Genomic DNA, 27,771 nt, shown 5'->3' on the forward strand with positions numbered 1-27,771 from the left:
AACTCACAAGTGAGACAGCACCCCATCAGGGAGATGGAAAGGAGCTGTGAGGAGCTGGGCAAAGTGAAAGACTTCTACAGGCAGAATGGGGCAGGGACAAGGGAGGCACACTGGGCCAAAAAGCAGGGTGAGTACTGCAGGGTTACTTTCCTCTAGGAGATGGCAGGGGTCTCTCAGGCAGGTGACCTCACTAGTGCTGATCAGGCAATTCCTGACTGATTCAGTTTAAGATTCCATTACTGGGAGAGCCAGAAACTGTAAGTCTCAATTTGGTGATGTGGGGCTTAGCATGACTGACTGCGTTTGGGGCCTGGTGTCTTCTTTTTAACATTAGAAAATCTATTAATGTAACCGACCACATGAACAGATTGAAGAAGTAATACGATCATCTAAATAGAGACAGAAAAGATTGAATAATGATTAAACAAAACTATAAAAAACGAGAAACCAGATAAAGGACATCCCTAAAATACTACGGCAGATACCATTCTTAACAGTGAAGCACTGTAAGCTTAAAACAATGGAACAAAAATATACAAAGAGCCCATACAACTCAATATTCAAAAAAAAAAAACAAAAAAACAGAACCCAATCAAAAAATGGGCAGAAGACCTAAATAGACATCTCTCCAAAGAAAACATACAGATGGCCAACAGGCACATGAAAGGATGCTCAACATCACTAATTTTTAGAGAAATGCAAATCAAAATCAAAACTACAATGAGAAATATGTGTAGTTTAATGGAGGAACCATACCACAATAAAAAAAAAAAAAAAGAAACTACAGTGAGGTATCATCTCACACCAGTCAGAACGGTCATCATCAGAAAGTCTACCAATAATAAATGCTGGAGAGGGTTTGGAGAAAAGGGATCCCTCATGCACTGTTGGTGGGACTGTACATTGGTGTAGCCACTATGGAAAACTGTATGGAGGTTCCTTAAAACACTAAAAACAGAGTTACAATATGATCTAGCAATCCCACTCCTGGGCATATATTCAGAAAAGACAAAAATTCTAATCCAAAAAGATACATGCACCCCAATGTTCTAGCTACACTATTTACAGTAGCCAAGATATGGAATCAACCAAGTGTCCATCAACAGATGAATGCATAAAGAAGATGTGAGATAAGATAGATAGACATATATATACAATGGAATACCACTCAGCCATAAAAAAAGAATGAAATATTACCATCTGCAGCAACATGGACGGACCTAGAGGTTATCATACTAACTGAAGTAAGACAGAGAAAGACAAACAGCATATGATATCTCTTATATGTGGAATCTAAAAAAAAAATGCAAATGAACTTATTTACAAGACAGAAACAGACTCACAGACATAGAAAACAAACTTATAGTTACCAAAGGAGAAAGGCAGGGGTGGATAAATTAGAAGTATGGGATTAAAAGATACACACTACTTTATATAAAACAGATAAACAACAAAGACTTACTGTATAGCACAGGGAACTATATTCAATTTCTTAAAACAACCTATAATGGAAAAGAATCCAGAAAAGAATATGTATGTGTAATATGTATATGTATACCTGAATCATTTTGCTGTATACCTAAAGCACAATATTATAAATCAACTATACTTCAATTTAAAAAAATGGAACATGAAAATGCCTGTTCTTATAACTAATCATTGCATATATAGGTCCCAGCTAGTACAAATAAGGAAAGAATAAGAAATAAAAGATGAAATGATTGGAAAAAATATTAAATCAGGTGATAGTCTTCATAGAAAAACCACTAAGACACTACAACCAAACTAATAGAATAAGAGATGTGATCAAGACCGTTGGACATGGGTCCCATACTAATTGTGTTTTTACATATCAGCAACAGGTTAAAAAAAAAAACTTTTTTTAAATAAAATGCCATATATAACAACAATAAAACAGATAATATACTTAAGAGAAAATCTAACAAGATAGACATCTATGGGGAAAAATTATAAAATGTAATTCTAAGATTCATTAGAATAAACTATTTGAACAAACTCCAAACTCTCCACAGTACAACATAATAGAAGTTTTATACTTTTTTTCTTGCTCTCCTAGCAGTTCAGTGTCGGTCTTCAGTGAGAAGACTTCCATACAGGAATTGGGGGACCCAGTTTCTTTCATTCTGTGGCCTCATCACTTCTTGGGGGTCTCAGAACCCTCTTCATGATCCCCTGCATGTCTACAGCTAGGGGAAGAGCTGGAGCAGGCAAAATTCCAGAGGAGAGCCAGGCCTGGGAGTGCTGAACAAGGCTCTCTCTGCTCTCATTCCACAGTTCGGAAGCCACCCGCAGGGGCCACACCATGCTTCTAGGGAAGCTGGGAGATGCAGTCCTGCTGTGAGCTAAAGAAAAGGGAGTGAGCTCAGTGAACCACTAGACAGTTCTCGGCCACAGACATGAGAGAAGATCAAAATAAATATTTATTGATAGGAAGACTCAATATCACAAAAGCATTAATTATCCCCAACTTGACTTTTAGATTCAGTGCGATGCCAGTCAAAATTCCAACAGAGCTTCCCATGGAACTTGAAAACAGCTGATTTTAAAACATACATTAAAGAGGAAATGACCAAAAATAGCCAAAATTTCAGCCAAGATGGTGAAGTAGAAGGAGCTGGAGCTCACCTCTCACAGACACACCAGGATCACAACTAACTGCAGAACAGCTATCAGTACAGAAGACTGGGAACTACCAGAAAAGATCTTCTGTAGATAAAAACTTGAAGAAACCACGATGAGACCAGTAGGCGGGGCAGACTCACCACATAATCAGGTCCCAAACCCCCAGGATGAGTGACCCACAAACTGGAGAATAATTATATTGCAGAAGTTCTCCCAAGGAAGTGAGGATTCTGAGTCCCATGTCTCCCCAGACTGGGGGTCTGGCACTGGGACGGGGAGCCCCAGAGCGTTGGGCTTTGAAGCCCAGTGGGGCTTGATTACAGGAGCTCCACGGGACTCGGGGAAGCAGAGACTTTATGCTTAAGGGTCACACAGAAAATCTCACGCTCACTAGGACCAAGGGCAAAAGCAGGAATTTCATACAAGCCGGGCCAGACCTGCCCACTAGTCTTGGGGATCTCCTGGGGCGGCTGTAGCTCACTCTGAGGACATAGACATGGTAGCAGACATTTGAGGGTGTTCTTCTGAACGAACTCTCCTTCCTGGAGGCTGACATCTTGCTTGGACATTAGCACTGAGACTTGGTCCCACCCAACAGCCTTTAGGCGCCAGCACTGGGACACCTCAGGCCAAACAACTAGCCAGACACACCCCCCAACTCATCAGCACACAGACTGCCTGAAGAATTCCTGACCCCACAGTTGCCCTTAGATATGGCCTTGTCCACCAGAGGGCCAACCTAGCTCCACCCAGTAGTGGGTAGGCACCAGCCTCTCCTGCCAGAAACTGGCACAAGCCTCTAGACCAGCCTCACCCACTAGGTGGCAGACATCAAAAGCTGGAAAAGTTTGATCTTGCAACCTGTGGAACAAGTCCGCAAACAAGGCCAGAATCTAACCTGAGGCCAGTTGGCCACAGGCCCCTGGGTGATGAGAGGGGAATGCACAGGTGGGACACATAGGATGTCTTCCTACAAGACATTCTCCAAGGTCGAGAAACGTTACTAACCTGCCACATGTATAATAATACAAATAGAAATTTTAACAAAATGAGGCAACAGAGAAATACCTTCCAGACAAAGATAAAAGCCCAGAAGAACTAAGTGATGTGGAGATAGGCAATCTACCTGAGAAAGAGTTTAGAATTAAGATTGTAAGAATGATCAAAGATCTCGGGAGAAGAATGGATGAACAGAGCGAGAAGATAGAAGTTGTTAGCAAAGAGATAGGAAAAAAAAAAAAAAAAGAACCACCAAACAGAGATGAAGAATACAAAAACTGAAATAAAAAATACACTAGAAAGAATCAACAGTATACTAAACAAGGCAGAAGAGCAAATCAGTAAGCTGAAAGACAGAGTGGTGGGACTCACTGCCACAGAACAGAAAAAAAGAAAAAAGAATAAAAAGAAATGAAGACAGTTTAAGAGACCTCTGGGACAATATAAAGCACATTAATATTCACATTATAGGGGTCCCAGAGGAGAAGACGGAAAGAAAGGGCCCGAGAAAATATCTGAAGAGATAATAGCTGATAAATTCCCTAACCTGGGGAAGGAAACAGTCCCCCAAGCCCAGGAAGTGCAGAGTCCCATACAGGACTAGCCCAAAAAGGGACACACCAAGACATATTATAATTAAAATGTCAAAAATTATAAGATAAAAAGAGAATATTAAAAGCATCAAGGGAAAAGCAACAAATAACATACAAGGGAACTCCCATAAGACCATCAGCTAATTTTTCAGCAGAAACTTTGCAGGCCATAAAGGAGTGGCATAATATATTTCAAATGATGAAAGGGAAAAATCTACAACCAAGAATATTCTATCCACCAAGGCTCTCATTCATATTTGATGGAGAAATCAAAAGCTTTACAGACAAGCAAAAGCGAAAAGAATTCAGACTACCAAACCAGCTTTACAACAAATGCTAAAGGAACTTCTCTAGGTGGGAAAGACAAGACCACAACTAGAGATAAGAAAATTACAAAATGGAAAAGCTCAGAGGTAAAGGCAAACACACAGTAAAGGGAGGAAATCATTCTCACAAAAACTAGGAGGAAGGGGAAAAGACAATAGTAGTAAAGTCATCTGTATTCACAATAAGCGGTTAAGAGATACACCAAACAAATGTAAAATATGATATCAAAACCAGCAAGCGTGAGGGGAGGAGAGTACAAACACAGGGTACTTAAAATGCATTTGAAAATAAGACATCAGCAACTTACAGCAATCACATTTATATACAGAATGTTATACCAAAACCTTATGGTAACCACAAACCAAAAATCTATAATAGATATACACACAAAAACGAAAAAGGAATCCAAACATAACACTAAAGAGAGTCACCAAATCACAAGAGAAGGGAACAAAAGAAGAAAAGGAAGAAAAAGACCTACTAAAACAAATCCCAAACAATCAACAAAATGGCAATAAGAACATATATATAGATGATTATCTTAAATGTAAACGGACTAAATGCTACAACTAAAAGACACACACTGGCTGAATGGTTACAAAAACAAAACTCATATATTTCCAGCCTATAGGAGACTCACTTCAGATCTAGAGACACATGCAGACTGAAAGTCAGAGGATGAAAGAAGATATTCCACACAAATGGAAATCAAAAGAGGGCCAGAGTAACAATGCTTATATCAGACGAGATAGACTTTACAATAAAGACTGTTACCAGAGACAAAGAAGGACACTACATAATTATCCAGGGATCAATCCAAGAAGAATATATAGCAATTGTAAATATATATGCACCCAACATAGGTGTACCTCAACATGTAAGGAAAATATTAACAGATATGAAAGGAGAATTGACATTAATATAATAGTGAGGGACTTTAACATCCCACTTACACCACGGGACAGATCATCCAGACAGAAAGTCAGTAAGGAAATACAGGCCTTAAATGATGCATTAGACCAGATGGGCTTAATTGATATCTATAGAGCATTCCATCTGAAGGCAGCAGAATACACATTCTTCTCAAGTGCACATGGAACATTGTCCAAGATAAATCACATGTTGGCCCACAAAGCAAGTCTTGGTAGATTTAAGAAAATTAAAATCATATCAAGCATCTTTTCCCACCACAATGCTATGAGATTAGAAATCAACTACAAGAAAAAAACTGAAAAAAACCACAAACATGTGGGTGCTAAGCAATATGCTACTAAATAACCAACGGATCACTGAGGAAATCAAAGAAAAAATCAAAAACTACTTTGAGACAAATGAAAATGAAAACATGAAGATCCGAAACCTCTGGCATGCAGCCAAATCAGATCTAAGAGGGACGCTTATAGCGGTAAGAGCTTACCTCAGGAGACAAGAAAAATCTCAAATAAACAACCTAAACTTACACCTAACGCAATTAGAGAAAGAAGAACAAATAAAACATAAAGTTAGTACAAGGAAAGAGATCATAAAGATTAGAGCAGAAATAAATGAAATAAAGAGTAAAAAAAAAAAAAATAGAAAAGATCAATGAAACAAAGAGCTGGTTCTTTGAAAAGATTTTTAAAAAATGGATAAATCTTTGGCCAGACTCACTGAGAAAAAAAAAGGGAGGGCCCAAATTAATAAAATCAGAAATGTAAAGGGAGAATTTACCACCATCACCATAGAAATACAAAGGATCATAAGAGGCTACTATGAGCAACTAGATGCCAACAAAATGGACAGCCTAGAAAAATGGACAATTTCTTAGAAAGGTGCAATCTCCCAAGACTAAACCAGGAAGAAATAGACAATATGAACACACCAATTACCAGCACTGAAATTGTATCAGTAGTTTAAATATTCCCAACAAACAGGACTAGATGGCTTCACAGGGGAATTCTACCAAAGATTTAGAGAAGTGTTAATGTGTATCCTTCTGAAATTATTCCAGAAACACTTCCAAACTCATTCTATGAGACCACCATCACCCTGATACCAAAACCAGATAAAGATATCACACACAAAAAAGATTACAGGCCAATATCACTGGTGAATATAGATGCAAAAGTCCTCAGCAAAATACTGGCAAATAGACTCCAATCATATATTAAAAGGATCATACACCATGATCAAGTGGGATTTATCCCAGGGATCAAGGACATTTCAGTATCTGCAAATCAATCAATGTGTTACACCACATTAACAAACTGAAGAATAAAAACCATATGATCATCTCAATAGAAGCTTTTGATAAAACTCAACATCCATTCATAATAAAAACTCTCCAGAAAGTGAACAATAGAGGGAACATATCTCAACAGGATAAAAGCCATAAATGACAAACCTACAGCTAATATCATACTCAATGGTGAAAAACTGAAAGCATTTCCTCTAAGATCAGGAACAAGACAAGGATGCCCATTCACGCCACTTTTATTCAACATAGTTTTGGGAGTCCTAGCCACAGAGAAGAAAAAGAAAAGGAATCCAAATTGGAAAAGAAGTAAAACTGTCACTGTTTGCAGATGACACGATACTATACACAGAAAATCCTAAAGATGCTACCAGAGAACTACTAGAGCTCATCGATGAATTCACTAAAGCTGCAGAATACAAAATTAATATGCAGAAAGCTGTTGCATTTCTATACACTAAAACAAAATATCAGAAAAAGAAATTAAGGGAACAATCCCATTTACCACTGCACCAAAAAGAATAAAATACCTAGGAATAAACCTACCTAAGGAGGCAAAGGACCTGTACTCCGAAAACTATAATTCACTGATGAAAGTAATGGAAGACGACAAACAGATGGAAAGGTATACCCTGTTCTTGGACTGGAAGAATCAATATTATTAAAATGGCCATACTACCGAGGAAATAATCAGATTCATTGCAATCCCTATCAAATTACCAATGACATTTTTACCAGAACTGGGACAAAAAATGTTAAAATTTGTATGGAAACACAGAAGACCCCAAATAACCAAAACAATCTTGAGAAAGAAGAACGGACCTGGAAGAATCATGCTCCCTGACTTCAGACTATACTACAAAGCTACAGTAATCAAAACAGCATGGTACTGGCACAAAAACAGACACATAGATCAATGGAACAGGATAGAAAGTCCAGAAATAAATCCACCCACTTATGGTCAATAAACCTACAACAAAGGAGGCAAGAATATATATAATGGAGAAAAGAGTCTCTTCAATAAGTAGTGCTGGGAAAACTGAACAGCTTCATGTAAAACAATGACATTAGAGCATTCTCTAACACCATTTACAAAAATAAACTCAAAATGAATTAAAGACCTAAATGTAAGGCTTGTTACTATAAAAGCCTAAAGGAAAAACATAGGCAGAACACTATTTGATATAAATTGCAGTAATATTTTTCTCAAACTAGCTCCTACAGGAATGGAAATAGAACCAAAAATAAATAAATGGGATCTAATTAAACATAAAAGCTTTTGAACAGCAAAGGAAACCATAAACAAAACAAAAAGACAACCTATATGGTGAGAGAAAATATTTGTAAATGACAGGAACAACAAGGGACTAATTTCTAAAATACATAAGTAGCTCATACAGCTTAATATCAAAACAATAAGCAACCCAATCAAAAAATAGGCATAAGATCTAAATAGAAATTTCTCCAAAGAAGGCATCCAGATGGCCGACACAAGAAAAGATACTCAATATTGCTAATTATTAGAGAAATGCATATCAAAACTACAATGAGGTATCACCTCACAGCAGTCTGAATGGCCATCATTAAAAAGTCTACAAATAATAAATGCTGGAGAGGCTGTAGAGAAAAAGGAACCCTCCCACACTGTTCATGGGAATGTAAATTGGTGCAGCCACTATGGAGGACAGTATGAAGGTCCTTAAAAAACTGAAAATAGACTTACCCTATGATCCAGCAATCCTACCCTTGGAGAAAAATATAATTTGAAAAGACACACGGACCCCAGTGTTCACAGCAGCACTATTTACAATAGCCAAGACACAGAAACAGCCTAAATGTCCATCAACAGATGACTGAATAAAGAAGTTGTGGTATATATGTGTGTGTGTGTGTGTGTGTGTGTATACACACACACACTGGAATATCACTCAGCCATAACAAAGAATAAAATTTGCAGCAACATGGATGGACCTAGAGATTATCATACTAAGTGAAGTCAGTCAGACAGAGAAAAACATATATCATATATCACTTATATGTGGAATCTAGAAAAACACAAATTTTATCTACAATCCAAAAATAAACTCATGGACATAGAAAATAAACTATGGTTACCAAAGGTGAAAGAGTGGGGGAGGATAAATTAGGAGTTTGGGATTAACAGATACACATTACTGTATATAAAATAGATAAACAACAAGGGCCTACTGTACTGCACAGGGAACTGTATTCAATTTCTTATAATAACATATAATGGAAAAGAAACTGAAAGTGTATATATGTATGTTTATATATAACTGAATTGCTTTGCTATACACCTGAAACTAACATTGTAAATCAACTACACATCAATAAAAAATAAAATTTAATTTAAAAAAATAGCCCAAATTTTCCTGAATGTGGGGGAGTAGGGGATGGGGCAGGAACTGCCATGTCAGGAAATACAACTTACCATACAGCTGTAGTAATTTAAATGGTGTGTTATTGGCCCAAGGACAGAAAAATATACCAAAGGACCAGAAACAAAAGCCCCTAAGCATGAGTGACACATGACAGGGGACCCTCAGGTCAGCCAGGAAAGGACTAACTTTCCAGTAAATGGTGCAGGGAACAATTAGGGGTCCTTGTCCACATTACTGTTATCCAAACACTTCATTTATTGCTTTTCTCAATAAAGTGTTAAATGTGAAAAGTAAAACTTAAATGCTCTCAGCAGAAAATACAGAGTATCTTTAAGACCATGGAGCAAAGAAAAAATAAATAAAAAAAAATTTTTTTAAAGACCACGGGGGAAAGGATTTTTAAACACGACACCAAAATGTCATATAAAAAAGGAAATAATTGACAAATCAAACCACACTAAAATCGGGGAGCTGAGTTCACATGAAAAAGCCATAAAAAAATGAAAAGGCAAACCATAGGCTAGTAGAGTATGGTCTCAATACATATAACTAACAAAGGATAGGTATCCAAATATATAATGAACCCCCCAAACCAAAAAGAAAAAGAAAACAACCCTTTTGCAAAATATAATAGGGACAAGAACAGATTTTTACTAAAAAGGGAAACCCAAATGACCAACAAACACATTTAACCATGCCTCAGCATGCTTTATGAGTCTCAACCCATTAGGAAGTGTGGAAATGCAAATTAAAATTACAATGAAATACTGTTTCCACTCACTCGATTGGCAAAATTTAAAATCCCCAACCCAACAATTTGGGGCCAACAGGCATTCTTTTACAAGATTTATACTTATATTATAAATCTATAACAAAAAATAAGGGAATAATAAATACCAGAGGACATAACAACCTCAGGAGTGTGGGATGAAGGGAGGGCGCACGTGGGAAGGCGTCCCCATCTCAGTACTTAAAGGAAGGTTGGCTTCACAGATTTTTTTTCATCATCATCACTATTATTATTATCATTTCCTTACATATGTTTTACATATATATTCTCTTGTAGACACATATATACATGTCCTATTGTATACAGAAAATATTCCATAATTTTTAAACCAGGCCATGAAAATCAAATAAAGATACTATTCTAGAAGGAGGGTATAGCTCAGTGATAGAGTGCCTGTCTAGCGAGAATAAGGTCCTAGGTTCAATCCCCAGTACCTCCACGAAAAAATGAATAAACAAACCAACCAACCTAGTTACCTCCTCTACCCCCACCCCTCCCAAAAAAGATATTCTGACTCTGGAAGACTTGACATATAGTCAATAAAACAGAAAATCAAATCATCCCAGTACAGTGTGGGTGGCTATTAATGTGCCATGAGAACCAAGAAGAGAGGTATTAATTTTGCCTGAGAGATTTGGGGAGGCCCTACGGAAGGAAAGAAGGAAACTTTGAGTTGAGTCTTGAAGAGTGACGAGGAATTTTCCAGAGAGAGAGAAACCTCCACATCATTGAGACTAGATTTCCAAAGTGGGGTGTGGGGCGTGGCATGAGAGACCACGGAAGGACCAGGGCAAGAACACGGATGTTCTCACAGGTGTCTGCACGCCACACTTCCAATTTTGCTGTGAGGCTGAAGGCAAAACAGTTGTTGCTGTTTGTCTCATGGTTGCTTTTCAAGCCACCCCACAAGCCTGGCACCTATAAACAGAAAACTGAATCTCTGATATCAATGAGATTGTGGTACCAGCGTGAAATGGTCAAGCACCCATGACCAGGGTGGGTCCATTGCCCTCAAGGTGATGAGATTACCCCAGCCCGGCAGACAGCAGGTCTAACTGTGCGCCCTTCATACAAAGCAAACAGTGAGCCTGTGACGGCATTTGCAAGAAAAATGTTGTGGTTATTCCGAGTAAACATGAGCATGGCTTTGAGAAGAAAATACACTGTGAATTTTGAGATCTGTCTAAATTTTAGATACTCCTTATCTAACCAGATTACAGTGCCAAAGAAAAGGCAGCAATTTTTCCTTTCCCATCAAACCTATAGTCAGATCTATTAATGAGCTAATTAAGGTGACTAAATAGGCAGCATCCAGCTTTTCCTCCACACCCACTTCTGTTGTCTAATAGAAAAACTAAAAGAGGGAGGGGAACAGTGTATTTCTAGAAGACAAGTAGCGTGAGAAAAGTAACAGGCCAGTAGGGTTTGCCACCTGCACAACCAATCAGTACATATTGAACCAGCAGACAATCGGGAGGGAGAACCTGAGCCAAAGACCCACAAGAATCCCTTTAATTTTGACAATTATCTACCATTATTGTTAGAAAATTGTATTACTATTATCCAAATACTCCAATAACTGCTTTTCTGTAATCAGTCTTTTTATACCCTGGGTTTGGTTGGAGGTGTTTGGTGTCTCATTACGAGTGACCTGGTAAAGCAGGCAGAAGCCATGGAAACTTAAACTCATGCTGTTTTAACTTCTAGCTGTTTCTGGTCTCTAGGCAGGAATCAGGCAGAGAGTCTCAGAAGAGACTTACTAATCTCTCAAAAGTGACGGTTGGGATCAGGGTGTCAGGAGCCCCTCAACTAACCCTAGTCCTTGAAGAATGGGGTGACTGTATTGCTTTGGCTGTTTTTTATTAAGTAACCTAAGCTTTGAAGGGTTTTTAACTGCTTTTGCTTCTGGTGGTGTTAATGCCTTTGTTAAACCCAAGGAGGAAGCAGCCACTGACAAAGTGGGCTTGGAGTCAGACAGACCTGGTTAGAAGCCAGCTTCTACGCCTTATTAGTTTTAGTCGTTTCTTCATCCAAATAAATGTACTGTAACTTTGTAGCCCCACAGTTTCCATTTCTTTATATTTATAACACTGCATCAAACATCTTTGTGTGAAAATTTTGGTTCCCTGTGGCAGACATAGTTGGCTGCTTACCCAAAAGCAATTCACCCTCCCACCCTGCCAACAATAGCCCAGAGTCACTCAGGCAGCCACGTCCACCACGGCAACCTCACTCCTTGTGTTAATGATACATCTAGGGGGTGTGCACGTGGTCCCATTTTGAACAATGAAATAAACAGTGTTGCAGAGGCTTCCAGGAAGGCTTCCTTGCAGGAGATCCGTTTTGCCCCTTCTCCCTTTTTTTCTGTTTGGCCACTGTCCCATGAGGACAGGACACTTTGAGCTACAACAGCTGGCAGCACCACCACCAGGGGAAACCACAAACTGTGGATGGCAGAGTGGGAGAAGAAACCGGGCTCCTTCATTACGTCGTGGATACACCGAACCAATTCCAGGACTTCTTACCACCAGACCTCTTGTTACGTGAGCAATAAATGTCTGATGGCTGCTGCCACATTCATTGAGTGTTCTGCTGCTGGCAGCTGAAAGCTTCTAACCTTTACAACTACATCTAAGTGATTTCCTACAGTAGGATCCCAGGTGTGGAATTTCTAGATCTAGATTATTGAGATACACAGACACACCTCGCTCCAGAAGAGTTCCGATCTACACTCCCACCAGCATGAGTAAGAGTCTCACCACTGAGTCACTGAGTAATATCTTTCTTTAAAAATCACTGCTCATTTGGTAGGCAAAACTTACTTACTCAAAATCGGTGTTTGTTCAGCTCCACTCGGTGAGGACAGGCAAGACGGGACTGGCCTGGGAGAGCCCCGTGGCCTCCCACCCAGGAAGCGGGGTGTGGCTGGTCTCAGGCTTTGAGGAGCAGTTTGTTACCCACAAGGTTCAGACTACCTGTGAGTGCCATGCCCACAAGCTGATGGGGCGGAAGAGCTGGTAAGGAGGAGCTTCCCGATGCTTTTTATTATCTCCCTGGTTGAGAACTAATGTTACACGTGTGAAGGTCAGCAATGGGCTCACCTGGGAGACAGCAAGAACTCTTCCAGGTGAGGCCAGAAACACGAAGGCCAAGGTAAAGCTGGACAGAGTGTGGGGGAGGGAACCAGAGACCTTGGATGCGGGCCGAAGCCCCGCAGGTGAAGTTCGCACACCGTGGGTGTGTGCCTTCCCAGCCAGACCCACGCCTCTGCTCAGTGTGCTTCTCACCAGAGATCATCTTAAAGACACTATTTAGCCCCTGAGGGCTTTTCTCTATAAGGACCCAAAACACAAAAAATAGGTGAGACCAAAATGATCCAACATCTACTATTGTAAACTGTCTGCTCAAATTAAGTTGAGCCAATTTATTTTTTTAATGTGACTTTCTTTCACGAGCTTGACTTTTTTAAAAATTTTTTGTTTGTTTTTGGTATATTTCTTAATTTTAGGGGGAATTATTTAGGTTTATTTATTCATTCATTTATTTATTTTTAATGGAGGTACTGGACCTCGTGCATGCTAAGCACACAGTAGTAGAGCCAATTTAAATATAAGAGTTAAGTTTCCTTACATGAAACTCAGAAATTTGTGCTTTCCATATCAGTCAGGGTTCAGTTAGAAAGAGAAGGCACTTCAGGTGTTTCACATAGAGGGAATTCAACTCGGGGAATTTTTACAAAGGTGTTAGGAAGACTGGAAGAGCAAAAGGGAGGAGGAGCAAAAAGAAAGAAGCAGGGAGCTCTCTTTGCCGCGTCTACTGTGACAATGAAGACCATTTGTAGTAATCAGAACGTCAACCTTCCAGAAAATGTCGACATTGCTCTGAAGGGGCGCACAGTTATTGTGACGGGCCCCAGAGGAACCCTGCAGAGGGACTTCAGTCACACTGATGTCAAATTCAGTCTCCTTAGAAAGAAGAGGCTCCAGGATGACAAATGGTGGGAAATCAAAAGGAGCTGGCTACTGTCGTACTATCTGTGTCACGGACAGAGCACGATCACAGTGTTCTACAAGGTCCTCCGTTACAAGATGAGGTCGGTGTATATTCCCCCACCAATGCTGTTATTCAGAAGAATAAGTCTCTTGTTGAAATCTGAAATTTCTCGGGTGAAAAATACACCCACCGGTTCAAATGAGGCCAGGCATTACTTAAATATCTCAAGCCGCAGGAAAAAAAAAAGAGTTAATTCTTGAAGGAAATGACAGTGAAGTTGTCTCAAATTCAGCTGCTTTGATTCAGCAAGCCACAACAGTTAAGAACAAGGATATTAGAAAATTGGGCTGGTATCTGCATCTCTGGAATTGGAACAGTTCAGCAGGCTGATGACTGAGATCTAAGAGCCGTGCAGCTACAGAAACAAGATGCTACATGATTCCTAGGACCTATAAGACCTATGTGGTATTTTAAAGATGCAGTAAAAAAAAAACAACCCTGTTTATTTGCGGGGAAGAAGGAAGGAAGGAAGGGAGTGAGGGAGGACGGGAAGAGATAACCAAATATCAGAAGCTGCCAAAGTCACCCTGAGCTGGAGTCTGGAATGCTCCATCTGCTGCCACAGTTTTGGAACCACTGTCGTAGTTGTTTCCAAGTCCACCAAAGATATAGAACCACTGAAAAGCTTCTTCCTCTGACTGGACTGCTGGGACTTAGGAGTTACCCCACTTCTACTCCCACAACAGCAACCATCAGGGCCTGCCAACAACGGCCACACCATCAGGCCCAAAGACGGACTCTTCTCTCTCCCTCCCTCCTCTGGTCTCCCACCAGTGCTCCAACTGGCAGAACCCAACAGAGACCCAGCTGGCAGAAGAGCCTGGGAGATGTAAGCTGCAGATGCGCAGCCCCAGTGGTTCACAGTGTACAAGGGCAGGTGTGGCACTGAGAAAAAAAAAACAAGAAATAACTTGCACATTATCATATCAAATCCTACAGATTTCTATATTAAGTTGGACTATACAGCTTATTTTTATATTTGAAATTGGGTGATTCTCATCTGAATCGAACTCCCTTCTGTAAGACTTTTTCATAAAAGATGACCATGAAAAACAAGTTGTATTTGGCCATTCTGTACAGAATATAGGCAGGCACTTGGCCATGAAGTGGGCCACCTTTCACCCAGAGAGATGACTGTACTGAGGACCCACAGCAATCAAAGCTAGCTCGTGAGAGGTACTGTTTCAAAGCATACTCTGCTTTCCAGCATATCTACCCTCAGGGAATCTCATGCTATAGGGAATATTTATTGTTTCTCCCTGACCTGCATCCTCCTCACCTTTCATCTGGCTCCTGCACCCCTACCTCCCTCTGGCCCAACGCCCCACTCCTTAAGGTTCTGGTGGGACTGCCAATGACAGGACCCACACCCAAAGGAAGGCCAAGCACATTTTTTGTCCCTGCTCTCAGTTGGGATGGTGCAAGGGGTGGGACCCAAAGAAAAACTTGAATATTCAACTTAATTTGAATTCATTTGAATAAGAAAAGAATTGTCAACTTCCACAATAAGCCTTCAATGTTATAACTTTGCCCTGTTTATTAACAGCTACTAAAAGAAGTGTCTGATATTTTGCCGCAGATAGTGTAGTAATAATGAGATTCTCCTTGAAGTTAAAGAAGTGAATTTCCATTCAGCCTGGCCCTTCTGGTCTACTGCTCTTGATCTGAGATCTTCAAGGTGGCAGATCTGTTAGGTTTCTGGGTATTTTCCCCCTTCAATGCTTGACTATTACTCGGAGAATCTGGCCTTGAGAACAGAAAAGATGTGGAGACCACTTTTTATTATTATTATTTCTTTAATGGAGGTACCAGGGATTGAACCCATGACCTCATGCACCCCAGGCATACACTCTACCACTGAGCTATATCCTCCCCGAGATAATTTTTTAAAAGCAGAGGCATTAAAGAGGGGGAGGAGCTGAAAGGAATTTCAAATGCTAGATGCATTAGTATTCTCCAGAGAAACAGAACCAACAGGATGTGTAGATAAATAGGTAGGTAGATATTTTAAGAATATGGTCCAATTCTTCCATTGTCGAGCCCCAGTGAGTCCAAAATCTGCAATATCTGATGGAATAGGCTGCTAGGTTGGAGTTGCAGGGAAGAGTTGCAATTGAATCCAAAAGCAGCCTGCTGGCAGAATTGCTTCTTTCTCAGGGGAGGTTAGTCTTTTTCTATTCAGACCTTCAACTGATTGGATGAGGCCCACCCATGTTATGGAGGGCAATCTGTTTACTGAAAATCTATGGAGTTAATGTTAATCTTATCCAAAAAACACCTTCAAAAAAAATCCAGAATCATGTTTGACCAAATATCAGAACACTGTGGCCCAACCAAATTAACACATAAAATCATGCAAGGGAAGCAGTGATAGCTCCAAGTTGCCACAGGGAATGGCTCCTCAGGGGACTAAAACTTGGACAATGCTGGGAAGGAACATACAGTGGTGGTCCTCCCGGGTCACTTCTAGTGCTGATCAATTTCTAGTTTGGGGTACTCAGAAGGAGCAAGACTGTGATAGTCCAAAAGACTGGGCACAGAGAATTCCAAAGTCGAAGAGATTTTAGAATTCACAGGGCCATGCTCCTCAGACTTGAACATCCATCAGCATCACCTATATGGCTTGTTAAAACAGGTAGCTAAGTCCTGTTTCTGATTCAGTAGGTCTGGGACAAGGCCCAAGATTTTGCATTTCTAACAGTTTCCCAGGTGATACTGATGCTGTTGGCCTGGGAGCCACACTTTGAGAACCACTAACTTATGGCTTGTCATTCAAAGTGTGGTCCATGGACCAGCAGCCTCAGCCTTATGCAGGAGCTTCTTAGAAATGCAGGATCTCAGGTCCCATTCAAGACCTACTGCACCAGCATCTCATACTGACAAGATCACTATGCGATTTGTGTGCATATTAAAGTTTCAGAAACACTCATCAACCTTGCTCATTTTGCAGATGAGGAAAATTATAGTGGGTGAACACTTTGCTTGGGGAAGGAGAGAGCTGATTCCTGATTCCCGGTCTCAGTGTTCTTCCGTACACAAGTGCCTTTCCACCCTGGCTGCATGGTAGAATCATGGACAACAAATACTGATGCCCGGGCCCCACCCCAGAGATTCCCATGTAATTGGTCTGTGATAGGTTCCCAGGCATGGGCAGTCATTTAGTTCTCCCAGCTGATTCTGATGTGTAGTCGGGGTTGAGAAGCACAGATATCGCCCATATTGAAGACTCAGTTTTATATCATCATCCTCTTCACCTCATTGAAAAACTATTTGAAGCTTGTCTGCAGATGTCCTACTCCATAGAGTCTCTCGTTGGAAAACATTCCTTGGCTCTTTTAGTTACAATCTTCATTGGGGATGTCTTTTCAGACCAGAACATGTTTCAGAAAGACCTGCAAACGGCTGCAAGGCCAGTGCTCACTGAATGCCCTACATCTAGTGCCGATGAATTTCACACCTGCTCAACCCCAGGAAAACCTCCTATTCCCTCAAAGCATACCTCAAGAAGAAACTCCCTCTTTCCCTGCCTGATGCAAGGGTCTCACTGCTTCCTCAGTGAAGATTTTGCCTCTTTTTTTCCACATGGACCTGGTCAGGACTGAAAGATGGTCAGAGAGAGCAAACAGGAGAGGGGAGCTTCCCAAGAACTCGGCTGGGGGACGTGGGCCTGGGAAGGTGGTGGCGGCGGCTATCTCAGGGTCCACGGTCCTTTTCTTATCCTTCCAGTCAGTGCTGGAAGAAAAGACACACAGGTGTGGGGGAGAAGTTATTTGAGGCCAAGGTCAAGCAAACTAGCTATAGTAGCAGCATCCCCTAGCAGCCGAGATCCTGTGGTCTGCTGGGAGCTCCTTGCACTACTCCTAAGCCTCTGTTTGGGACCACTAGAGATGGGAAGGGCTTAAAGCTCTGGTTTGGGGGGTTTCTATTAAAGCCCACTGACCAAAGATTACCAGAGACTTACCTGCAGTTAGAGAAAAACGATGTTCCGTTTATTGGGCTTGCTGCTGCACAAGAGGATGGCCCCGGAGCCTCAGGAGATGGAACTGGGAGGAACTTCTCACAGGATTCTCATAGGTGATTCTCAGGAGGATGAGGTGGGAGGCAGTCCTAGACTGGATGCTGCGAGGAAGAAGGGAGCATTTTGGTAACTGGACATGTAATATCATCTAGAAAGCGGGAGCCCTGGACTTGGTTGTAACTGGTGAAGGGGCAACAGTCACTCAGACTCATCAGAAGAGGGCGTCGTCTGGTCACTTTTGTGTTTGGGGAATGGCCTTGCTCTGTCTCTCCTTGGAGGGTGGAGGCTCACCTGAACATTGCTTATGTGCATGTGGGGAAACCAGCGGCCTGGCTGCCAGCAGGGCCAGCTTTCATGTTTTCAGTTCAAAACCCCTTGTTCTTCTTGAGAACCCAAAGAGATTAATGTCATCATTTCTGGCCTCTATAATCCTGTTCTCTTCACAGCTGTTACTATGTCCTTTCAGAGACAGGTCAACAATAAAAATTCTAAATAAAATGATCCCAATCAAAACTGTGAAACGTGCCCATGGCTTCCTTTTCTAATTGTGTGATTGAATGTCTGTACATTTTCTGAAGATGTGTCAGCCATTCTGCTGTGGGTAAGAGAAATCTGGATAGCTTTGCCTTAAATAAACTGGGTGTTCCTTTCCTTATGTAAAGAGAACCCAGAGGAGGGCAGCCCCGGGGATTCAGCGGCTTCGTGACGCTATCAGGGACCCGACTCTTTCCATTCATCTTTTCACCTGTAGCACAGCTTAATCCAACATACACTTATTATTTCACACAATTTTTGAGAGTCGGGATTCTGGAAGCGGCTTAGCTGGGTGATTCTGGCTCAAGGTTTCTCATGAGGCTGCAGGAGTCCAAGGCTTCAGTGGGTTTGAAGGTCCCCACTTCCAAGGTATGTCACTCGCACAGCCCTTGGCTGGAGGCCTGGGTTCCTCACCACGTGGGCCTTTCCCAGGGCTGCTTGTGCGTCCTCCCCACATGGTGGCTGGCTTCTCCCAGAGCCAGTGATCCAAGAAGGTGAGCAAGGAGGATGTCATGATGCCCTTTGTGACCCAGTCACACACCATCACTTCCACCATATTTTATTCGTTACAAGTGAGTCACTCAAGGAATGAGTGATTAGGTCTTGCCTTTTGAAGGGAGGAGTAGATATATTTGTGGAGACATTTAAGAACCACCGCCTCAAGGGTGGACCACCCCTGAGTTATTCTGCCCCTTCTGACTTCACACCCTCCTCTGTATCTCTTCCCTCCTCTGCTCACTTTCCTTCTTTCCTCTCTTCCTTTTTCTTCTTCGTCATGATTTCTCCTGGGTTGCCTTCTCTCTGGCATATGATCCAGTAGCAGAACAGCTTCCCTCCCCAAAAGCCAAATTCACCTCAAAGCCCTTCTGAGATTCTGGTGGCTGCAGTCAGCAGGGAGCAAGGCACGCAGGTGGGGTGAGCTGATACCAATATTCATTCTGAGGGTCTGATTTTTTTTTTTACTACCTACTATGTAACTTATTTTTTATTGGAAGTATCTTGCATTCATGACAGATGCTTTCTGGGTTTTGCCACATATTTTAACGTTAAAGGTTAAATTACTTTTTACATGCAAGTAGTGTGAATAGTTTTCCCCACATGGCGTCACTGATTATAAAAAGATGACACACCACATGGATTAAGTGTAGAATCAAAAAGATCATGGAAATAAACACCTCACTCCTATGCATAAATCGAAAACCAAAACAACACTGCACTGCAAAATACAGATAATAAAGTTCAACAAATTTCTGACTTTTCCCAAAACTACTTTGCTAGGGTTTTTCTTGAAATATGAAATATCAAATTCTTCCCCTGCATTTGTTGTTGCCATTGTGTTGTCTCCCAGCTTTGCAGGAGCTCAAAACACATGCTTAGCCTCCCCGGTAATTCAGCCCTGGTGAGTCACACCTAAAGTCACACAAAGTGAAATGAGCTCCAGGTTGCCCAACTTACAAAGCTGCTGTGACTCAGGTTGCTAGTTAACGCCCAGTATCCATCTTTCCCTTCTTCTGTAAGTAACAGAAATTCCCATTTTTAGCTGGTCTCATGTCTGCTTGGAATAAATACCATATTTCCCAGCCTCCTTTGCTGCTAGGTATGATCATATCTGTAGGTCTGGCCAATGGAATGTAAGCAAGAGTGTCATACATGATTTCTGGGAAATGTCCTTAAAGGGAGAGAATGTGCCCTTCTTTGTCCAGTTCTCCTTCCTCCCTTCTATCTGAAATGGGAACAAAATGGCTGGAGCTCAGCAACCATTTTGGGCCGTGAGGTCAAAGTCTCATACTGAGGATGGCAGAGTAATAAAATAGAAGAAGCCTGGATTCCTCATGACCTTGGGTCTTCTGTGGCAGCTCTAGACTGCTTACCCCTGAATTTCATTAACATGAAAGGGAAATGAACTTCTATATTGTTCCAACCAGTGTTAATGGGTTGCTGACATTCGCAGCTGAACCTAATCCTAGCATTACATTTCCTTTATGAACCTGCCCACTGTGCACAGGGACTCCTCATCTTGTCTCTGATGATCTATTTAGTTTCTGACCCTGGTTCTGTCCCTATCCTCTTGGGCTCTGGCCTTCCTCATCATCCTCTGCTCCCCAAGCATCTGTTTGAGTCCTAGTCCGTGACCTGTAAGTGCGCTTCCTCATTTTACTCCAGACTTCTCCCTCACTCAGCCTCTGGTTATGTCTTAGGAAGTGGGACTAGGGCCCAACAGGGGAAGAGAAGAGGCTGCACAAAGCAGAAATAACCCAGGGGTGCTGACTCATTGGAAAGTCATGTCTGTTCAAAGAGAGGATTCCTCCTTGCCCTCCTTGACCTCCCCTGCCAATTTGATCACTTTGTGCCAAATTAGATCCATGTGGGTTTAAAATATACACTGAAAAAACTACAGCCAGTGTGGAGAAGTTATAGGACTATTTTCCATTTGCAGTTTCCTGTGAATCCATTTAATCCAATTTATTTATTCATTCTTTCATTAAACATTTATTAAGAACCTATTCTATATTGAGAGAGAGAAAGGGAGGGAATTTATTATCTGACAGTCCTAGAGGTCAGAAGTCCCACATGGGAGCCACTGGACTAAAATCAAGGTGTCAGCAGGGCTGGGTTCCTTTATGCAGATTCGAGAGAATCCATTTCCCCACTTTTCCAGCTTCTAGAGGGTCGTGTCCCCTTCCTCCATCCTGGGAGCCAGCAACAGCTGGTTGAGTTCTCCTTGCATCTCTCTAACCTTTCTCCTCATCACACCTCTCTCTCTGTCACAGCGGGGAAAGTTTCCGGACTCTATTTTCAGACTCAGGCGATCAGATTGGCCCCACCCAGATAATCAAGAAGAACAACCCTGTCTCAAGGTCTGCAACTTTAATCACACCTGCAAAGTCACTTTTGCAATGTAAGGTACCATATTCACAGGTTCCATGGATAGGGGCATGAATATCTTTGGGAGCCCCCAATCCTTAAATTTACAAGCCCCAAAGCCACTGCCCACAGCAAGACTTCTTAAAATCTCTTTTTCTCCCCCATCCACGTCTTCCGAAAGCGCCAAATACTTTTGCATCTCTTTTCTCCGTATTCCCCAGAAGAACTTCCTGGCCCAGCCTCTGAGCTGCCTCCTTTATCCTGGCGCCCTCCTGTGATTGGGAGGGGAAAAAAATCGCAAAAAAAAAAAAAAAAAAAAAAAAAAAGGAAAGGAAAAAAGAAAAAAGAAATCTCTGGAGTGGACAGGAGAGTCCTCTCACACTGGTTTCTGCTTGTTGCTGTGGGATGTAACCACCATGTATAACTCGGTTTCTCTGGGAAACCGTGATAGGGGCTCGGGTGCGGTCCACAGCTGACCTCGCGCAGGCGAGTAAGAGACAGATATTTATCCTTCCGAAACTTCTGCCCCTTGCCCCGTAATTCCCCACTGATGACCAAGGACACGGGTCCCCAGCTTCTGTCCCTTTTAGACCTCATCCCTCGCAGTGCCATTGGCGCCCTGACCCGCAGCGAGGACACCTGGAGTTTTCCAGGTCCAAGGCCGAGTCCCTACGAACCTTGGAACATGATCCTTCCTGCCGTCATCCCCACCCCTCCTCCTCCTCCAGCCCCCGACTCTTCTCCCTCCGGCTCCACCTCCGCCCTTCGCTGCGACCGCCCCTGGTAGCCGTCTCCATAGCGCGCACCCGACGCGGGAAGCTGGCCCGGCGAGGGACGCGCGGAGACAGTGCGCCGGAGTGAGTGCGGGGCGCAGGCCTGGGGCGGGGGGCGGGGGGCGGGCGGGGTGAGGGGAGACGCGGCTCCGGCACCGCGAACGATGAGGCCCCTGGTTAGATACTCCAGACAGGCTGGGACCTGGGCTCCATAGAGATTGTGTTCGCTTCTCCTCCACCCCAGCGACACAGCCCCTCCCCACTCGGACATCCCCAGGGCAGGGGGGCCTGGCGCCCTGGGTACGGATTTCCGGCCTCAGTAGGTAATGAGGATTCTTTCCCGAATCTGTTGAAATTGTTGCCTTAGAAGAGGGAGCAGAAAGCAGCCCCGCTTTGCCTTCCCTCTCCCTGTGCCCTGGGAGCCCACAGCTGTTGGGGCTGGGCTGGCTGGGAGCTCCTCCTCCTCTTCCTCCTCCCCCTCCCCCTCCTCCTCCACTGCAGGGCCCTCTGGCTCTGCTGTCACCCCCTCAGACCCACTCCCACCACCACATTTAGAAGAGTCAAGCCAGAGGAGCTGAGAAAACCTAGCATAGGGCAGAGTATCTGTTACGGAAACGACAGGCCAGTCAAGAAACAAGCACCACTCGGAGGGTTGGAGCACTCAGATGTTAAGCCAGCGGGCTCAGAGGGACTTCCGCTCCGAAGCTCTGAGCACATCCAAGACGTGCGCATGAGGTTTTAAAGGGTAAAGTACAAGCTTGGGGTATTCAGCCAATAGGCAAGGAACAGCTTTAGCATCATTATCATCACAAAAGTGGAGGTGGGGAGGCAGCAAACCAACATTTCAAAGCCAGATATGTATCTCTGAAAATCCAGCTGGCTAGCAAAAAAACATAAACAGCAAACCAACACTAATTAACTTAGATTTACAAGTTAGTCCAGCAGAACTCAGATCAGTATTCCAATACTTAGACTTGTGAGTTATCTTGTTAGCCCAGCCCAGCCTCTCCTTCACATTCCTAGACATGTGAGTTATCTTGTTAGCCCAGCCCAGCCTCTCCTTCACATTCCTAGACCTGTGAGTTATCTTGTTAGACCAGCCCAGCTTTTCCTTCACATATCTACTCCTTAGGCCTCCTCCTTAACTTCTCAGCCAATGACTCTGGCCTTGAGCACCTAGGTAGTTGCCAGCCTGGGCCACACATTTACTCTGTATGGAAATGACATGAAGAAACGTTCATGATAAAATAGTAACCAAAAAACTCAAAATTTAAGAGTGTCTTAATAGAATGTTTATAGATTGTATGTGTGTATACTTTGTGCTTCTGTAAATACCCAGAAAAGGCTGATGAGAAATACTTCATATTGTGAATAAGTACCATCTTAGCTTGGGCTGCCATAATCAAACACCATGGACAACAGAAATCTATTTTTCCCAAGTTTGGAGGCTGGGAAATCCAAGATCAAGGTGCCAGTAATGTAAGCTTCATTTTGAAGCTGTTTCTCTTTGCCTGTAGGTGATGGCCACCTCAACAGCTTGGGGGAGGTGGGGGAGGTGGGGGAGGTGGAAGGGGGAACAGGGAATGAGCTCTCAGGTATCTTTTCTTATAAGGACACTAATCCCATCATTAGGGCCCCACCCTCATGACCTCATCTAACCCTAATTATCTCACAAAGGCCCCATCTCCAAATACCATCACACTAGGGGGTTAGGGCTTCAACATATAAATGGGGAGGGGGGGAGGCTGCAAATATTCAGTCCATAACAGTATCTAATAGGTGGTACCTTAGAGTGGTTAGGAATTTGGGCCATGGAGCCAGACTGTCTGAATTTCAATCCCAGCTGCACCATTTACCAGTGTCTGCCCTTAGACAAATCACTTAACCTCACTATGCCTCAGGTGTCCCACCTGAGCATTTACTACGTGCCAGGCTCTGTTCTTAGCATTTGTCATGCACTAACCCATTATTCCTCATAATGATTCTTTGTTATCATCAACTACATGTTACTAATGAAAAAACTTTACATTTGTTATCTCATTTAATCTTTACAAATGTCAAAGAGGTCAATATCCCCATCATTTTTACAGATGAAGAGAATGAGTTTCAGGGAAGTGAAGCTGATTACCCACAATCACCCTGCTAATAATTGACAGGCACAGGATTCAAACAAGTTCTTAACTGGAAGCCTGGGCTGCCCTCTCCCCACCCGCACAGTCTCCCATGATGCCATGCAGTGTTTGCCAATTGCCCAATGATAAGCATCACCTGAGATGCTTTCCAAAAATAGTCTTGGTAAGCAGAAAGAGAAAGAAAAATACCATATGGTACCACTCATATGTGGAATCTTAAAAAAAAATGACACAAATGAACTTACTTACAAAACAGAAACAGACTCAGCAGACATAGAAAACAAATTTATGGTTACCAGGGCGGAAAGGGAAGTATGAAGGGATAAATTGGGAGTTCAAGATTTGCAGATACTAAGTACTATATATAAAATAGATATACAACAAGTTTCTACAGTATAGCACAGGGAACTAGATTCAATATCTTGTAGTAACCTATAATGAAAAAGAATATGAAAAGGAATATATATGTATGTATATGTATGACTGAAACATGCTGTACACCAGAAATTGACACAACATTGTAAACTTACTATTTTTAATTAAAAACTAAAAAACTTAACATGCAAAAAATACAGAATAGTCTTGGGAGTCAGTAGGCCCAGTGTGGTTTTCAGCCAGAACAAGTCCTTTCTTTCCCATCCCAGGCCTTATTTTTGTTCCATGTAAAACAAAGACCAGGCCCAAGACGGCAAATAGGTTTTAGGTAGCTGCCAAGTCTGGCTGCTCTGCAGCAGCTGACTGAAGCACAGCTGTGAGCAGAATTCTGGGACTACAGTGACGGCCATGGATGTAGGGACTGGCAGGGTAAATAACCATTGGTTTGCCCAGTAGTTTCCTGGTTTTAGCACTCAAAGTCCTGGGACCACTGGTCATCCTAGTGATGGCTTCCCTGGATCAGACAATCTGTATAGTCTCAACCAAAGCTATTACTATTGTGATTTTCCCTTATCCCAGTATCTGTGTCTCTACATTCTGTGGGGTTCACTCTCTCTTTCCAGAATGGTTTTCAGTAATGATGGGCTAATTTGTTATGCAGCAATAGGATAGTAATACAAGTGTGATCTAATTTGAAAAGATGAATTACCTCCAGTAGCTCAATAGCATCTAACAGGTGTTGCTAGCTTTCCCTTGAAAATTTAAAATATCCTGAAGTGCCCTATAAGTTTGTAGTGCCTCCAGGCACCTCAGCACACAGTTTGGGAACTGTGGTTCTGAGACATGAAGCATTTCTAGATATAAAGAGGGATATTAAATAATGGCAAAAGAGTAGATTCCCCCAGGAAAATTTATCAGTTCTAAACTTGCAATATATCTAGTAATATAGCTTCAAAATAAATGAAACAAACATTTATGGATTAATAGCAGAAAGAAATTTACATTTATATACCTTTCTCAATAACTGGTAGAATAAGTGTATATAAAATTCAGTAAAGATAAATGTAATAGGAAACCATTGGAGAGATTTAAGCAGAAGAGTCATATGACCTGATTTATGTTTCAAAAACATCACTTTGGCAACTGGGTGGAAAACAGACCTAAGCAGGGCGCACAGGCTGCTACAGTAATGCAGGTAGGAAAGTAATGGTAGTGGCAGCAAAGAAGTGGTATTCCTCCTGATGTCTGCTTTTCTCAACAGCCCCTGTCTCCTTCCGGCTTCACTGGAATGCTCCACCAGGCTTGGATTCAACAAGGAGAGCCACTTCTAATGTAAGATAATAAACACATTTTTTTTTTTGACAGTCTCTATCTAGAAACTTTGTCAAGTGGGAAAACTCTAATAATTCCCATAAACCTATGAACCCAGTTCAGAGACCCAACTGTTAAATTAAGTTATCACACCCTGAGACTCTCCGAGGCTGGACAATTAAAAGGACAAAATCAGTACTGATTCTTGTGGCCAGAACATCAATAATAATAATAAAGTTTATTGAGCACTTCCACTATGTGCCAGGCACTGTGCTAAGTGCTTTATAAACTTATCTTACTTAACGCTTAGGACAACCGTAATCCATTTTACAGATAGGGAAATAGAGGCTTGAAGAGTCTTCATAATTTATCTAAGGCCACCCAATGAATCACATAGTGGAGATAACACTAAAATCCAGGTCTGTTCCCCTCATTCTTAATCACTATAATATACTGCCCAGCAAGAACTATGTCTATGAAGAGATTTACTCCACTTTTAAATCATATGTCCTTGGAAATATTTGTACCCACTATTAATGTTAATTATGTTCCTTTATAATTAAGTTCCATGAGTACTGCTCCCATTAAACAATCTAAAAAGAACCTGGTTCTATGAATATAGAAGTTGCAAATTGAAAAATTCTGCTCAACTATCTCTATTTTGATTCCCTACTCCCATTTTAAGATTAGTGAAGCACTTTACGATTTTCAGAGAAGGGTGTGCAGCAATACTTGCCAATTTTTAGTGGGAGAAGTGTGATCTGCTCCTTAAAAAGACATCTGTGTGTTGAGTTTCACGGCAAGTTACTGTCTTCAGAATCCAAGTGTAATCTAACACTATGAAACGATGCCAAGAGAAAAGGAAGGAAATCGAAAAACTAAAGGAGCACCCCTGCCCATCGTTACAACTCTTCAAAAGTTCCTGAAAACATATGAGAAGCATTGTGCCCAGACTCAGACGTCCGTGTGTCCGGCCATCAAAAGGGACTTGAAAACCAGTATCAACAACGAGCAGATTCTCAGCAAGGTAAGTGTATCCTCTCCTTCCCTGAAATGAACTGATGAGTTTTCTCCCAAGGAACACAGGTCCTCAGTCCCCTCCAGCCCAGAACTGGTGGTTCCTGCCTGAATGACATCCAAAGCCTGTCTCTGGCACCAAGATCTGCTCAGCAATTCTCCTGTCTTCCCAGTCCTATTTCTGAATCTGCCCATCCCAGTCCTTCCAACAGGGCTGCCTTTTCTCACACCACTTCACCTCTGGAATGGCCAACCTGCCCCTCCTCCCACTCTACCTCTAAGAGCCCAGCTCAAAAGCACCACTTCTGTCATCACTCCAAGACCTCCCTCCCCAGCACTCCAGCCACCCGACCTGACTCTAAGAGAATGTCTTCTTGCCTTGACAACTGATGTGTCCCTGCCATCAGGCCAGACCTGCACACATCCACATCTCCCATCTCACTTGGAGTGAGGTCAGCAAACATATAATTGGGATTTCAGGAAAAAATCTGATGTATCTTTTCTGAGATTAAATCCAGGAACTGGATGAGAGGGGGAAAAAAGAGAGACCAGCAGTGAAATAAATGGTCAACTCATGGGAAGAGGCACCTGAGAGACCAGAAGAGGGAGCCTGGCACCCAACAATGGACTGCCCGGCTTTACAGCTTTTCTATCACCAGCCCAGAAAGACAGTCTATGTTTTAATAATCACATACCTACTAATTTC

The 27,771-nt window shown here is 42.2% G+C and overlaps 1 protein-coding gene, 1 long non-coding RNA gene, 1 other non-coding gene and 1 pseudogene across 3 annotated transcripts in view; 2 read left to right on the plus strand and 2 right to left on the minus strand.

Moving 5' to 3' along the window:
- Positions 1-13,811: 13,811 nt before the first annotated feature.
- LOC105086343 (large ribosomal subunit protein uL6-like) lies at positions 13,812-14,377 on the plus strand (annotated as a pseudogene).
- A 1,180-nt stretch (positions 14,378-15,557) lies between these two features.
- Positions 15,558-27,771, minus strand: part of LOC116150808 (uncharacterized) — a 33,038-nt gene continuing 20,824 nt past the window's right edge. The window contains exons 4-6 of the long non-coding RNA XR_010383202.1: positions 18,002-18,159; positions 17,540-17,772; positions 15,558-15,787 (exon numbers count right to left, since the gene is read on the minus strand). This is a non-coding gene — a long non-coding RNA (uncharacterized LOC116150808). The remainder of the gene's footprint in view (positions 15,788-17,539; positions 17,773-18,001; positions 18,160-27,771) is intronic.
- TRNAP-GGG (transfer RNA proline (anticodon GGG)) lies at positions 15,841-15,913 on the minus strand. Its single transcript has one exon. It is a non-coding gene; the product is annotated as a tRNA-Pro (tRNA).
- Positions 22,082-27,771, plus strand: part of LOC105086322 (ribonuclease inhibitor) — a 42,530-nt gene continuing 36,840 nt past the window's right edge. Inside the window, exons 1-3 of the mRNA XM_010976800.3 lie at positions 22,082-22,314; positions 25,999-26,069; positions 26,866-27,075. Of these exons, the coding sequence (XP_010975102.1) occupies positions 26,896-27,075 (180 nt within the window). The 5' untranslated portion in view covers positions 22,082-22,314; positions 25,999-26,069; positions 26,866-26,895. The remainder of the gene's footprint in view (positions 22,315-25,998; positions 26,070-26,865; positions 27,076-27,771) is intronic.

The sequence above is a fragment of the Camelus dromedarius genome, chromosome 2 (genome assembly GCF_036321535.1).
Source record: "Camelus dromedarius isolate mCamDro1 chromosome 2, mCamDro1.pat, whole genome shotgun sequence".
NCBI lineage: Eukaryota > Metazoa > Chordata > Mammalia > Artiodactyla > Camelidae > Camelus > Camelus dromedarius.